We start from the raw sequence: 15,145 nt of genomic DNA on the forward strand, positions 1-15,145 counted from the left end.
ACCTGAAACCTCCAGATTCATGTGTGCTGGCGCTTCATCAACTGAGCCATCTAGCCCTAGGGTAGGACCTAAACCTGAAACCTCCAGATTCATGTGTGCTGGCGCTTCATCAACTGAGCCATCTAGCCCTAGGGTAGGACCTAAACCTGAAACCTCCAGATTCATGTGTGCTGGCGCTTCATCAACTGAGCCATCTAGCCCTAGGGTATGACTTGAACACGTGTGCCCTCCAGATATGAACATGCTGGCATTCTACCATCTGAGCTTATCTAGCCCTATGTTTAGTGGTCTCCCTATTTTGTCAATATCTTTGTTCAGGGGTGCAAGTCAGAAGGCATGCAACTTGTAACTGCCTTTCAATTTTGGATACAACATGTGTGTATATTGGTTGAGTCTATTGTCTTGTGTATTATTAGTAAAACAAACAAACCTATGCAGGAGGTCTTGAGCATGGTTCCTATATCGGATGTTGTCATGCCGTCTTGGCAAGGCAGACAAACTCGCTGTCCTTTCCTAGGTTGGTAGAAACTTGGTGCACATGGTATGCAAGGGGTGTTACCAGTGAAGGAGAAAGTACCAGCGTCGCAAGGCCCTGTTAAATAATTAAGTGACATACATTTAAAAGACTTAATTACTCTCCAAAATGAATAGTTACAATGCTCACACAAGTTTAAAAACACAGCAAAGATCAAAAAGTTAAAACATTAAAAAAGGCAGATACAAATATTGCACAAGAAACAATGCATTAAGGATTTAATAATAAAATCATATGACCACCACACACCCAGTCTGTCCCATAGATATCGAAAATAATAACTAGATCGGCCGCGCGTATATACGCGGGTTCTGGCATGGGGGCAGCCATTCACCAATCTCCAATGTTCATCTTCTACCAGCACGTGACTTTTAGCGCGTCCATAGTGGTTTAAGGCCTCCAATCTCCAATATCTCCAATGTTCATTTTCTGTGCGTTACCACCAACACGTCATTTTTTTATTACATTTTTGTATTATATTCTATATTATGGTCTGTCCATGTAGACAAAAAAAGTTTTAAAATGTGCAACATTTATGAACCATTTTATCTTTCAATGAAAAAAGTAAAACTCATAGGGCGAAAGAGTGACAAAAAGTGAAGACATGTGTAGCAATCGATCAATCAAAACAATCAATCATTAGGCATTTGTAGAGCGCCATCTTTCTAGTTTACGATTCCAAGGCGATAAGCAAAGTGGCGAAAAACATAAGACAAAAGAGTTCACAGAATTTTATGGGGACATGTATACTAAATACAAGCAGTTTCGAAGGGATGACTTTTATAATGGCTTTGGAAGATCTTCAGAACAGAGTTAAGTTTAAAGGAACATGTTGCCTTGGATCGGTCGAGTTGGTCTCTGAAAAGCATTTGTAACCTTTTGGTATAAAATGCATATGATTTATAGAAAGATATTTTAAAAGTAGAATATAATGATCCACACAAGTATCAATCGCAATTGCATGGTTTTTCTTTTACCTCGTCGACTAACACGGTCGCCAATTTATGGGAGTCAAATTTTTGACTCCCATAAATGGCCGACCGTGTTAGTTTGCAAAGTTAAAGGAAAACCACGCAATTTTGAGGCAAATTTGTGTGGATCATTGTATTCTACTTTTACAACATCTTTCTAACCATATGCATTTAATAACAAACAGATTCAAACGCTTTTCAAAGACCAACTCGACCGATCCAAGGCAACGTGTTCCTTTAAAGCTATTGGACACTTTCTGAACGGAACAACAAATTAAAAGTTCACAGATTTACTTCCCTTGAAATATTATTTCATGAAATGCTTTACTTTTTGAGAAACGTTGAAACAAATATCAATTCTCGATATCGAGAATAATGGATTTATTTTAAACACATGTCATTACACGGACAAACGTGCGGAAAAAAGGGTGGGTTTTCCCCTTTTTTTTCCCGACTCCGATGACCGATTGAGCCTAAATTTTCACAGGTATGTTATTTTATATATAAGTTGTGATACACGAAGTGTGGGCCTTTGGACAATACTATTTACCAATGATGTGCGATTGCTTTAAGGAGAATGAAGGATGAAGAACAAAAACAGTTTGACAAGTGAAGCTCAAAAAGTTGTTGCAGCAACAAAATCTGAACTCTGTAAACTTACTTGAACAATCCCCAGAACTTCTTGAACCCTGTTCTGGTGTAGAACTATTATTTGGACACTGTTGGCAGGACTTAGCGCCCTCTGCTGATTGAAATGTGCCAGTGGGACATGCGACACACGGTTGCAGACCTGTCGGAGAAGAAGTGCCGACTGCACACAGTCCTGCAAGGCAAAACAAAAATTAAATAAAAATTAATAAAATGTTTTCAAACATTGTCTGGTAAGGTATCAATATATATTCAGTTTGCGGCAACACCATGTGTATAATTTACTTAGATTTGTAGCGGGTATACATATTTGTTCTTTGAGAACTTGTCTTGCTATTTATTCTACTGCCATGGAGTAGATTTCGGAATCCAAGAGACTATTTAGTACTAAAAAGAACTGTCCCGCTTATTAACTACTTCCTCTTTTAAGGGCGGAAGTTAGAAATCAGCCTAGACTACTACTTTAACTGAGGAAGCTTCTTGTTATTGACTTCGGTGCGCCGGCCAAAAATAGGCAGATGTGCACGATCTAGCCATAGCTGTAGCCAAAGTCACCATTTTGGACACGGCCTTAATAGACTTACTCAAGCACTGGCTGGGTTGTCTGGCACCTGGACCTCTTGTAGTGGTTCCTGATGGGCAATCCTTGCAAGATATCTGCCCTTGTTCGTTCTGATAGGTTCCAAGCTGACATGACACACAGGCACCAGCGTCTGGATTGTGCCGAGTACCTAAAGGACATTTCACTGGAGAGCGAAGAAATCCAGTCAAAATATTTCATGGAAGAAATCTCTAGAAATAATAAATAGTAATTGCAACATATGTATTTGTTTTGCGGTATCACCATTTGTACATCTACTTTGCTGCTTAGATTTTGTTCTTTGGGAACTAGGTTCCTGCTTTGTGTTCTAGAGTCGCTGAGTAAATTTCGAAATTTGGGAGACTTCTCAGTTCTGCCAAGAACTGTCCTGCTTATTAAGTACTACCTCGGCTGAAGGTAGAAAATCGACTGGGTCTACTACTTGCGCTAAGTGGATTGAGGTGACTTCTCATTAACTTTAGTGCTGCAAAGTGAGAACTTATTGGTCTCAATGTTTCGACAAGCTTGCTCTACTTATCATCGGGATTAAAACAGAACGTTCCAAAAACCAAGCATATACTTTGCCTTTAATTCTACTGCACTAGAATGCTTGGCTACGCCCACACCTTGATTGCCTTTTGATCTGCTACTTTTGACGGTTTATAACTAAACAAAAACAGAGCATACTTCACCAAAAGTAGTGACAACAAAATCTAACACTAGGTTAAATAAATTCAAAATTCTAGTGGTCACCGTGGTCCAGTGGTCCAGTGGATGGTCACCGTGGGCCAGTGGTTAGCCTGTAGGACTTGCAATCACAAGGTTGTGGGTTCAAATCCCCAAAGCTAATCGCTGATTTCACAATGACTAGAATAAGTATTGTCGCCTAGTTACTGAATCACAACTTCTTGATTTGTGCACTTCATAATCATCAATTGATAATCATAGACATTAAATCAATGTTTGTATGAGAGAGATTGGCTGTTGCCAGCTTGGCGTTTATATTCCCAGTTGTGGGAGCTTGCCGAGATCCCTTGTTGTGAATATCATCTAAACAAACAAACAAACAAAGATTAACTACTCACAGCATCTGAATCGTCGTTTGATTTGCCCTGGCTCACAAACTAATCCTTGCTGGGAGGAAGAAGCAGCAGCACCAAAGTCTTCCGTCTCAAAGAAGGGAGCAGTTGACTTCCTCAGAGACCCATCGTCGTCACTCAACAGACGTTGGTGAAGTCTCAAGACAAGTTCATTTGAAAGAATATTGGATTTTCTTGACTTGGCAGGAACCTGGAGACAAAAGGAGTCACAATTAAAGAGCGTTCATTTCAAGTCTCAGCAGCAAATATATGGAATGGTCTTCCACATTAAGTCCGGGCAGCTGTCACAACTGATCAATCAAATTAGCATTCAAAACACATTGTTCAATATCCACAACTAATCATTGCCTTTGACATTCATTTTGATATGGACACTTGTATGGACATAACTATTGTATTGGATATCACGAGCAGTGCACTTGGTGCTCGGCTGACTAGAGTGCAGACTTTTGTATTGGATATCACGAGCAGTGCACTTGGTGCTCGGCTGACTAGAGTGCAGACTATTGTATTGGATATCACGAGCAGTGCACTTGGTGCTCGGCTGACTAGAGTGCAGACTTTTGTATTGGATATCACGAGCAGTGCACTTGGTGCTCGGCTGACTAGAGTGCAGACTTTTGTATTGGATATCACGAGCAGTGCACTTGGTGCTCGGCTGACTAGAGAGCAGACTTTTGTATTGGATATCACGAGCAGTGCACTTGGTGCTCGGCTGACTAGAGTGCAGACTTTTGTATTGGATATCACGAGCAGTGCACTTGGTGCTCGGCTGACTAGAGAGCAGACTTTTGTATTGGATATCACGAGCAGTGCACTTGGTGCTCGGCTGACTAGAGAGCAGACTTTTGTATTGGATATCACGAGCAGTGCACTTGGTGCTCGGCTGACTAGAGTGCAGACTTTTGTATTGGATATCACGAGCAGTGCACTTGGTGCTCGGCTGACTAGAGTGCAGACTTTTGTATTGGATATCACGAGCAGTGCACTTGGTGCTCGGCTGACTAGAGTGCAGACTATTGTATTGGATATCACGAGCAGTGCACTTGGTGCTCGGCTGACTAGAGTGCAGACTTTTGTATTGGATATCACGAGCAGTGCACTTGGTGCTCGGCTGACTAGAGTGCAGACTTTTGTATTGGATATCACGAGCAGTGCACTTGGTGCTCGGCTGACTAGAGTGCAGACTTTTGTATTGGATATCACGAGCAGTGCACTTGGTGCTCGGCTGACTAGAGTGCAGACTTTTGTATTGGATATCACGAGCAGTGCACTTGGTGCTCGGCTGACTAGAGTGCAGACTTTTGTATTGGATATCACGAGCAGTGCACTTGGTGCTCGGCTGACTAGAGTGCAGACTTTTGTATTGGATATCACGAGCAGTGCACTTGGTGCTCGGCTGACTAGAGTGCAGACTATTGTATTGGATATCACGAGCAGTGCACTTGGTGCTCGGCTGACTAGAGTGCAGACTTTTGTATTGGATATCACGAGCAGTGCACTTGGTGCTCGGCTGACTAGAGTGCAGACTTTTGTATTGGATATCACGAGCAGTGCACTTGGTGCTCGGCTGACTAGAGTGCAGACTTTTGTATTGGATATCACGAGCAGTGCACTTGGTGCTCGGCTGACTAGAGTGCAGACTTTTGTATTGGATATCACGAGCAGTGCACTTGGTGCTCGGCTGACTAGAGTGCAGACTTTTGTATTGGATATCACGAGCAGTGCACTTGGTGCTCGGCTGACTAGAGTGCAGACTATTGTATTGGATATCACGAGCAGTGCACTTGGTGCTCGGCTGACTAGAGTGCAGACTTTTGTATTGGATATCACGAGCAGTGCACTTGGTGCTCGGCTGACTAGAGTGCAGACTTTTGTATTGGATATCACGAGCAGTGCACTTGGTGCTCGGCTGACTAGAGTGCAGACTTTTGTATTGGATATCACGAGCAGTGCACTTGGTGCTCGGCTGACTAGAGTGCAGACTTTTGGAGCAAGCACCTGCATTGGCGGATACCGGCACTATATTTAAGACTTCAATTATTATTATCATTATTATTACAACATATCTTGTGCCTTACCTGGTCAGAAACACCATGCACTTCATCAACATCTCTTCTAGATCTCTCTACATCTCCTCTTCCCTGGTTCTCCGCATCCGCCAAATACTGCACCCCACAAGACACAAGGATACCATCCTCCTCGCATCCATCGCCACAGAATCCTGCAATGTCTCGATCCAGCTTGCGGAACAGTCGTAAGAACTTCTTACGGAGTGCAGTCTTTGTGTCTTCAGTGTTGCATGGACGTTCGTACTGATGAATGGATTTCCCTGATGGCCCTGTTTCGTCAGTGCCGACTATTTCTGTTAAAAATAAAAAGTACAACTAGTTTTCTTTCTTTTTTACACTGTACATTTTGCTTAAAGATGCTATGTCAGATTTTGGCCCCAAACATTAAAAAATAGATTTTTTTGTGTGAATGGTATTTCAAAGAGTATCACCCGCTCTAACGAAAAAAAGTTTAACTTTTACTTTTAATGGTCAGGAATCAGGAATTTAAAATGTTCTTATAAAACACATAAGAACTGGTCACGTGACATATTGTCGGCCAACAAAAACTAATTTTGAGCACTTTATTTCACTGCTACTGATAATTGGACTTGTTCAAGCAATGGCTCAAATGAAAGCTTGTAACTTTCTCGACCCCCATCAAAATACCTATTGAAGTTTAAAAATTTTGGGTCAAATCGGCCAAAAATCTGACATAGCATCTTTAACATTCAATAAAAACCACCTTGCTTGAGATTGATAGATAAACTATGCCAGCCTGCAGTATGATATCATGTGGTGAATGCATCTTCACAAAACTTCCTCACCACCACCAAAAAAGAGGACTAAATCAAATGGCTCCAGGCTTTTTCCTACACCTCACCCAAGTTGTGTGCCCTACCATCTTCACTTAGAACAGCTGCTACCCTGAACAAATTCAAATCAAACCTCAAATACCACCTACTTCAACTTTTCTTTTCTCGATCTTGGTAATTTTAAGTTTTTGTTAAAGGATATTGAGATTTCTACCAGTTATGTTTTGCACAACACTTATTATTATCAGGCCTCCAATTAACCACGGTCGCCTACAGCAGTTGCTCTGATGCCCCATGCTTTTGCTGTGGTGCCCTTTGCAATGTTCCAAACACAATTTACATTTTCCCTTAGGTGCTCCTTATCGGAGGATAATTGCTGTGCCCCCTTCAAGACTGAAGTTCGAGGCCTGGGGCCCGACTTCAAAAAGAGTTAAGATTGTGATGTGTGATGTCACAATACAAATCACTATAGTGATAACTGACAACTCATCTTGAGATGAATCTAAGTGCTTTGTGAAATCGTTAATATTAAAATCATTATAACTTTCCGAAACTTACTGTAACATTGAGGCCAAGACGCCCCGACATCCTGAAGAGTTGCTGTAGCTAGATCAAGCCCTCGCCATTCATGCGTTTCTTCACTAGATGACGAATCCGAACACACGTAGATAGAAGCCGGCGATTGGCTGAAGGTGTACCCCTCCTGACATGAAACGACGCACAGGGTACCCCCATCTAGCCAACTCTCACATACCAAAGCCCCATGGAGAGGTGGTTCCATGTAGGAACATTCATAAGCTGAGAAGGATGAAATATAAGATCTATTAAATTTTATAAATTATGGCATTTATTCAGATTGTGAAACCAAGGACTCTCAGAAAAGTGAAGTTAATCACTTGACTAGCCAAGAATCCTATGGAGAGAAGACAAGAAAGGAAGAACCAGGAGTCTGAAACACTTGATGATGCCATTGAGCTGTTCTTCGCGGTCTGTTTTGTAAACAATTCTTGTGTGTACCACCAACAGAATATGTAAAGAATCTCAACTTCTCTCAAATTCAACTTCTCTTTTAATAAGACCTAGTCTAAAAGCATGTCAAGTGTCAAACTACCCCTTTTGTCAAAACAAAATTCTACCATTGACTATCCCATTAGGAGTTCCCAAAGAAATTGCACAGCAAATCTCTTGGCCGGGGGCTAAAAGCCACTCTTACCAGAATTCTATCACGTTAAAATGGTTTGAACTGCCACTGTGTTTGACCGCCCTTCAATAAGTTCACATTTCAAATAATATATGGTTTTTGTAAAGGGAATTTTTAGTTCATTCCTGAATTTGAATATTTAGTCAAAACGGCTTTGAATTTGACCTAGCACAAACAAACATTTCTCTTTGGAATGTTAAGATCCATTTGCTTTTTTAGCTTGAACTCCTCTTAATGTAGTTACACTGACCTCTCGCAACCTCTTATGTTGAAATAACAACTGTTTGTGACAAAACACAAGTAGGCCCTACATCAAGAAAGCTATACCTTTCAGAAAAATTGTGAAGTTACAAAAAACGTTGTATCCAGCAGCATCCTTAGCCTGGTACCACACGTCCTTCTGTGCATCTAATGAGGCTATAATGCCATCCGCCTGACTATTTGTGTCCGTTGATGAGATGCCCTTGTTGTCCTGAAACCTTGGGGGGTCCCACGCCACCCACATGGTCTGGGTGTCCGTCGTCTTTGTAATGTCCGCTGGACATAAGAGCAGGAGTGGCGGCTCTTCATCTGAAATGAGTAAAGAAGTATTCAACTTGAAGTGATACCATTATTTCTCTGTTTATTGAAGAAAAAAACTGAGATTGATATTTAGTAATATTTATTGATAAATACTTGTTTTTTAAGGCAAAGTATACCTTTTGATATAGTCCCTAATAACCCTAATAGGAATACTTAATCTGAGAAGCATTACTGACAGAAATGCTTCTCAAATTCAAATTTTAGGGTATAAAAACTGAATCTTTTTACACAACAAATGAAAATACTTCTCAAAACGCTTTATACTATCAAAAGCTGCTGTAGGCTTTTGACCAAAAGTTGTTATTTATGTTAATTTTAAGAGTGATTACCAAACATATACCTTCCAAAAGTCAAATCCCCTGGAGGTGATCTGCTTCCAAAGGTTGTCATCGTAAACTTTGGCTACCAAGAATGGCTTTTTGCCACGTTTGGGGGTGAACTTACATGCAAACAAAACATAATAGGAACCACTTCCTTAAAAAAGAAATACAAATAATCAGGCGATATTTTCTTACCAATGATCTCAACGTTGAATGAGCATTCTGCTAACATCCCATTTCCACTGACAGCATTATACTTGATTTTAGTCACTCCAACCCCCAATAACACTGGTGGCTTTATGGTTGATGTAGTGATAAGCCGACTGCCGGATTGATCGACAGCTCGAGGAATAGGCCAAGTTACCATGGTAGTGGAACGCCGATGGTCCGCTGGTAGGATCACATTGACGGGGCAGTTGAGCCAGGCTGGAGGTACCAGGTTTGAGTTTGCTATGAAAGAGATCAAACAAAATGTAGATTTTATTTTACTTTTATCTTTTACCCTACTTTAAGCCCGGAATGCGAAGCGAAGTTTGACGTCAAGGGCTGCTGTCACAGCAAATGTTTCGCAGAAGAAGAACATGGTTCAGTTGATGCAAATTAATTGTTGTGAATTTGTGACGTCAATATTCATAACACGTTTGCATTGGGCTGGGCTTTATGCAAGTAGTCTGTACCAAGCCAATATGGCTCATCAGGCCGGTGTTCCGGTTTCCTTGGCATTAAACGCCTGAGAATATTTACTATATTCCTCTGGACAGGAAGCCACTCCATATCGCAGCCTACTACCCAGCTCTCGCCGGTACCCATTTGTACTCCTGGGTGGAGAGAAACAATTACTAAAAAGCACTTTACGAGAAGATCATCAAAATCTAGAAATAAATAAAGAAAAAGATAAGATTAAGAGTCAGTTATCTACAAACAAACAAACAAACAAACGAACAAATAGAGAAAATAAATAAATAAAAATGTAAAATAAAATGTGTGCTCCATTTTGACAAACATTTGTAATTTTCAAGTATCAAAACAAAAAAGAGGCAATACCTTGGAAGCAACCCTCCATCGTAACCCTTCATCCTCTCGACCGGAGGATGGAGGGTTACGATTATTGCAACTAAAGGCCTACCTTGGCAGATAGATGTCTCACCAACCCACACAGCGTCTCCATCTTCGGTAACTTCACACACGATCGATGAAACTGCAATTCTACCAAAATCGCAACTGAATGTACAGGTTGAACCCAGAGCCAAGTTTGGGTCGATGCAGAACACCTGACCATTTGGTGGTGACCTTGGAGCCGAACATGACGGCACAGAATCAGCTACAACTGTTAGAAACGGAATGACAAAAATAAGTTTGCTAACTCTTCATGTTCCTTCTCAAGTCACAAAAATTTTCTGACATGTTAAAATCACTTGGGTTGAACAAAGAAGAAATGACTTCTGACTGGCACTGCCGAACATAGTTGCAATATAACCCTCCATCCCCCCAACGGCGGAGGAGGGTTACGATTACGCATCTACTTTTCTACGCATCTGTTTTTAAATGCAGCTGAATCAATGGAAAAGTTTGCGTATGGCACAACGACTTTTTCATTCGATAGGCCTATGATATGATGAAACAATATAGCATCTAATTTACCTCAATGAATAGAATAGAATAAAGAGACTTTCCTTTTTGTAAAAATGAGTGAAAAAGTGGTGGTGCCATACGGAAAGTTAACCGAATCAATTATTAGAAATACAATAGAATGACTCATTTTATTAATTACCCGTCTTATGATCTTACTCTCTATCTCTAATCTAGTCAGTCTCTGGAGTGGACTGGTCTTATTTTTTTTATGCTAAAAAAACATCATCACCGTCGGAAGATGCATTTTATGAGTGCAACAGAATAACTTCCCTGCTTTTTCTAATAACACAGCCCAAAATTAAGATCACATCGCATTTAGTATGAGTTCTTTCGACTACAAAATTACATTCCGGAACCGGTGAATGCAACTTGCAAGTGCATAAAAAAATATCAAACTTTTAATGAATTAACTGATCAAATTCAAACTCAAACTTTATTTAGAGACAGAAACCAAATATTATGATTCAATAATCGAAAATTATCAAACATTTTTACCAGCTTGCAAATATTACACAAATAAATAAAGAAATCAACAGTTTACCACAAGTAGCAAAGAACCGTCAGGTTGTTTTGTCTTTTCTGTGTTTACAAATAGACCGCTGTCATGTGTCGGTGCTTTTCTGCAATTCTATTAGGGCGCCCTCTTTCGTCTTTTAAGAAAAGTTGTTATAAGGAGGAAACTTTTTTTTCTAGTGTCTAACATTCGGTCTCGAAAAGGTCTCGATCAAATACCACCGCTTTGAAGATTTAAAGGGGAATGGAATAGTTTTCTCACTCCCTACTCAGTTTATTATTTTAGTTTTAAGCAAAATACATTTCACGCATGTTTTAAACATTTTATTCTTTCTGGATCAAATAATTTCTTGCACATAGTGGCCTATAGCTACGTGCAGTTTGTTCATTGTTATCTATAAACGACAATTCTAACGACTCTCCAATTTCCTTTCGTCTTACAACTTCAAGACAATACAACAGGATCTTGAAACCATAAATTACGGATTCATGGAGATTGTTTATTCCAAACAGGACATCGTTGACAGGATTCTGGTGGCTCTAAACATTAAAGTGTGAGTTGAAACTTCATGTAAAGTTGGAACTTAAAGTAAAGCGGAAACTTAAAATAAAGTTGAAACTTAAAGTGAAGTTGAACTTACATGCACAGTTTCCCCCAATTACAGCGTAGCCTAGCGGACACATCGAGGAACTACATGAAAACGCCCCCGTGTCGACGTGACAGACGCACCGTGCAGAGCCGCCACAACACCCACTGCCACTTGGCCCGTCACAGAGCCGGCTACAATGATTGGCACTGACATTCACTATAAGTTGATTTGGTCTCTTGTCTACAAAAATAATTCAATGAAGTCGATACAATGTTAGATTGTTGGTGACACAGTGACTTTATTCTTCCATCAGTCGTAAAAATTGACTTATTGACATTTTTGTAATGTCATAATTTCTCGGCAAGGCGTTCACAGAGCGATCATTGCGGTGGTATTTACCTCGAACATTCAAGCCATTAGTGTAGGGTCCTATAATTATGTGTCTCAGGCGCAGGTTTTTTTTTGTAGGTGTATAAAGAAATCCCTTTGTTCAAAATTTAATATCGGGAATATAATAAAAGTAGCGTGTTGTGCATGGCTGCTAGCTTCTTAGCACCTGACTAAACTTGTTTCTGATCAGCAGAGTGTGGGTTCGAGTCCCGGCTTACATCTCTTGAGCAATACTTTACCATAATTGCTTTGTCAGTGCTTCGCCTTTAGATGGGACATCAGGCCGTAGGCCCCGTACACTAGAATTGTTAATGCACAGTTTGTTAAAGATTAGGCCTCTCGGTTATATCCAGTGTTTCTGGTTCAAGGGCAACATGCTTCCTCAGATGCGGGATGCAGTGGTTGAACGAACTGATGATGCGTCATTGGTTTCATTTCCAAACATAATGTAATGACAATAATAACTATGCCTTTTCGTCCTGTTAACAACTTGAATATTATTTCCTCCATTGTGTCTGACTGAGATTGATGTTCCTTGACCTACTTCCATTTCCTTTTTATTGTTGACGTGTTACTGCCGTCTGGTTACTTGTTAAAGGAACACGTTGCCTTGGATCGGTCGAGTTGGTCTTTGAAAAAGCGTTTGTAACCGTTTGTTATCAAAATAATGCATATATGGTTAGAAAGATGTTGTAAAAGTAGCATACAATGATCCACACAAACATGCCTCAAAATTACACGATTTTCCTTTTACATCGTCGGATAACACGGTCCGCCATTTATGGGAGTCAAATTTTTGACTCCCATATATGGCCAACCGTGTTAGTTCGCAAAGTAAAAGGAAAACCACGCAATTTTGAGGCAAATTTGTGTGGATCATTGTATTCTACTTTTAAAATATCTTTCAACCATGAGCATTTTATAACAAAATGGTTACAAATGCTTTTTTATAGACCAACTCGTCTGATCCAAGGCAACGTGTTCCTTTAAAGATTCACAGTACGCAGCAGCGTTTAACTAAAGTCTTTGCTCATAGTTCCAAATGGTATTGGTTTTTTTCCATAAAGGGTGTGCACTAGTATTGGTAAGATTAAAACACAAGTAAATGCTTGCAGATTTGCGCATGACTATGTTGAAAAACTCGTCATGGCGATAAAACGCCGAAGGCAATAATATATCGTTAAGTTTCTCACGTCAATTGAAGTATTGACTTAAAGTAGTTACCTTCAGTTAGACCAGTTGAAAGTGGGGTCACATCTTCCCACTTCTTAAAGAAAAAACTATATTCTTGCGTTGCCATGGCAATCAGTTCTTTCTTGTTCACTCCATTGCCGATTCCGAACGCAACTACTGTCGCTCCCTCTTGGCGCATGCGTTCAGCAACCTCGGTCGGGGCCGTGTCACCACGGGCACGACCGTCCGTAAGAGTGACCACTAACCTACACAAAATAGAACATTAATTTCCTTTTTATTCCGCTCTAGTTATGATAATAATATCTAGGTCAAAGTTGTTTTCTTTCCGCTGTTTTTTTTACCAACGAAATTTACGTAGAGAAGTCCCTTATAATTATTTCCCATTGTTTACAGAGAAGTAGGAGAGATGTATTTTCCACTTAAATTTTCAGTGCCGTGAAGGCATTGTAACTGATCGTTGAAACCAACGGTTCTTTTCAGAACCACCCCAACTCATTTAGATATAGTCATTACATGGTGTTACCGCAAACCTTTCCATATCGTATTTCCACCATGCAAAGTTTAAAATATACTTAGTGCCGGGGCACCACCTTCATTCCCCAAGCCATCCCTCCTCCTAAGGAATTAGAGCGCACCAAGCTTGATTACAAGAACCCGCTTCCCTCACAGGCCCATTTATACTCATGGGTGAAGAGAAGCATTTATGGTTATGTGTCTTGCTCAATGAGCCCATCCTGCACTAAACCGCTGAAGTGACGTAGTTTTCGAGAGAGAAGTAATTTTCCACGAATTTGATTTCGAGACCTCAAGTTTAGAATTTGTGGTCTCGAAATCAAGCATCTGAAAGCACACAACTTTGTGTGACAAGGGTGTTTTTTCTTTCATTATTATCTCGCAACTTCGATGACCAATTAAGCTCAAATTTTCACAGGTGTGTTATTTTATGCATAGGTTGAAAAAAACCAAGTGAGAAGACTGGTCTTTGACAATTACCAATAGTGTCCACTGACTTTACACAAAATCAGGAAAACTTGTGAGGAAGCCAATTCTAAACAGCCATACAAAAAATTGCAAACCACACGGCCATGACACGGCACGCTACACTCATAATAATACAAGAAACCTAAGAGGAACACATTCAATCTCAAACAAACTCACCTTTCTGCATATGATCTTCCAGACGCAAGAAGCTTCTCGGCCATATGAAGTCCTCTACCTAAACATGAGCCGGAACCTCCAAGAAACTCAACATGCTCCAACGATTGTATCAGCGAGCACCTCGAGTAATCCCCCTCACCCCTAGCCCCATCGTCAACGATAAAATCTACCCCAGTCCGTACCCTTTGGCATCCCGCAAACACCACGACAGCAACCCTGGTTTGGTTGTACCCAAGCGGGAAAACCGAGGTGAAATCCCGGACTAATTTGAGTACGATTTGCTGAAATCGGTCCTGTTTGACGCTCTGGGTGGCGTCGAGAACGAAGATCAGATCGGTCGGTACCGGGGCCCGCGAGGCGATCAACCGGCCGAGCTGAGCCAACGCCTCGGTGTCTCCATCCTCGCCGGCGATCACTTCATTGGTTACAAGTTGGCCATGAACTTCTTTGCTGATAAAACATCCAAACAAAATTGAAAATGCCACCATACAAATGGTTGAATGAGACGCTTTCCCGAGCATGTCGTAAAAGTTTCTGGATTAACACTTCAGATTTTGTTTTACGCGGAAATCACGAAGTTCATCTTCCAGCCAGCAATCGATGGCTAGATAATGTGACGAACCAACTTCCCCCACAAAATGCCCAAACTAGTATTATGGGAGGAAGGCCCTTGAACTTGATCTGTTTCCCCAGGGGCCAGATGATTGTGTTTTCTCTTCCATTTAAGTCAATTACCAAGTGCGATCTCGTGGGTGGATGTTTAGTTAAACCCCGAGTGAGAGTGGGATGGCTTTTGATTCATCGACGCTCCCCAAGGGACCGTGATACCGATTTGCTGTTGACTTTCACAGCGCTAACTTGACGT

The 15,145-nt window shown here is 40.8% G+C and overlaps 1 protein-coding gene across 2 annotated transcripts in view; it reads right to left on the reverse strand.

Moving 5' to 3' along the window:
* LOC117293288 (fibrillin-3-like) overlaps positions 1 to 14,869 on the reverse strand; it is a 36,882-nt gene extending 22,013 nt beyond the window's left edge. The window contains exons 1-12 of one of the 2 annotated variants that reach the window (XM_033775530.1): positions 14,281 to 14,869; positions 13,153 to 13,367; positions 11,590 to 11,778; positions 9,930 to 10,130; positions 8,999 to 9,253; positions 8,229 to 8,471; positions 7,259 to 7,498; positions 5,916 to 6,193; positions 3,820 to 4,024; positions 2,739 to 2,900; positions 2,168 to 2,329; positions 431 to 592 (exon numbers count right to left, since the gene is read on the reverse strand). In XM_033775530.1, coding sequence (XP_033631421.1) covers positions 431 to 592; positions 2,168 to 2,329; positions 2,739 to 2,900; positions 3,820 to 4,024; positions 5,916 to 6,193; positions 7,259 to 7,498; positions 8,229 to 8,471; positions 8,999 to 9,253; positions 9,930 to 10,130; positions 11,590 to 11,778; positions 13,153 to 13,367; positions 14,281 to 14,801 — 2,833 coding nt within the window. In that variant the 5' untranslated portion in view covers positions 14,802 to 14,869. Of the gene's footprint in view, positions 1 to 430; positions 593 to 2,167; positions 2,330 to 2,738; positions 2,901 to 3,819; positions 4,025 to 5,915; positions 6,200 to 7,258; positions 7,499 to 8,228; positions 8,472 to 8,998; positions 9,254 to 9,929; positions 10,131 to 11,589; positions 11,779 to 13,152; positions 13,368 to 14,280 lie in introns of both variants that reach the window. The other variant, XM_033775529.1, reaches the window with a different exon arrangement.
* Between the last annotated feature and the right edge of the window lie 276 nt (positions 14,870 to 15,145).

This window comes from Asterias rubens, chromosome 8 (genome assembly GCF_902459465.1).
Source record: "Asterias rubens chromosome 8, eAstRub1.3, whole genome shotgun sequence".
Classification (NCBI taxonomy): Eukaryota; Metazoa; Echinodermata; class Asteroidea; order Forcipulatida; family Asteriidae; genus Asterias; species Asterias rubens.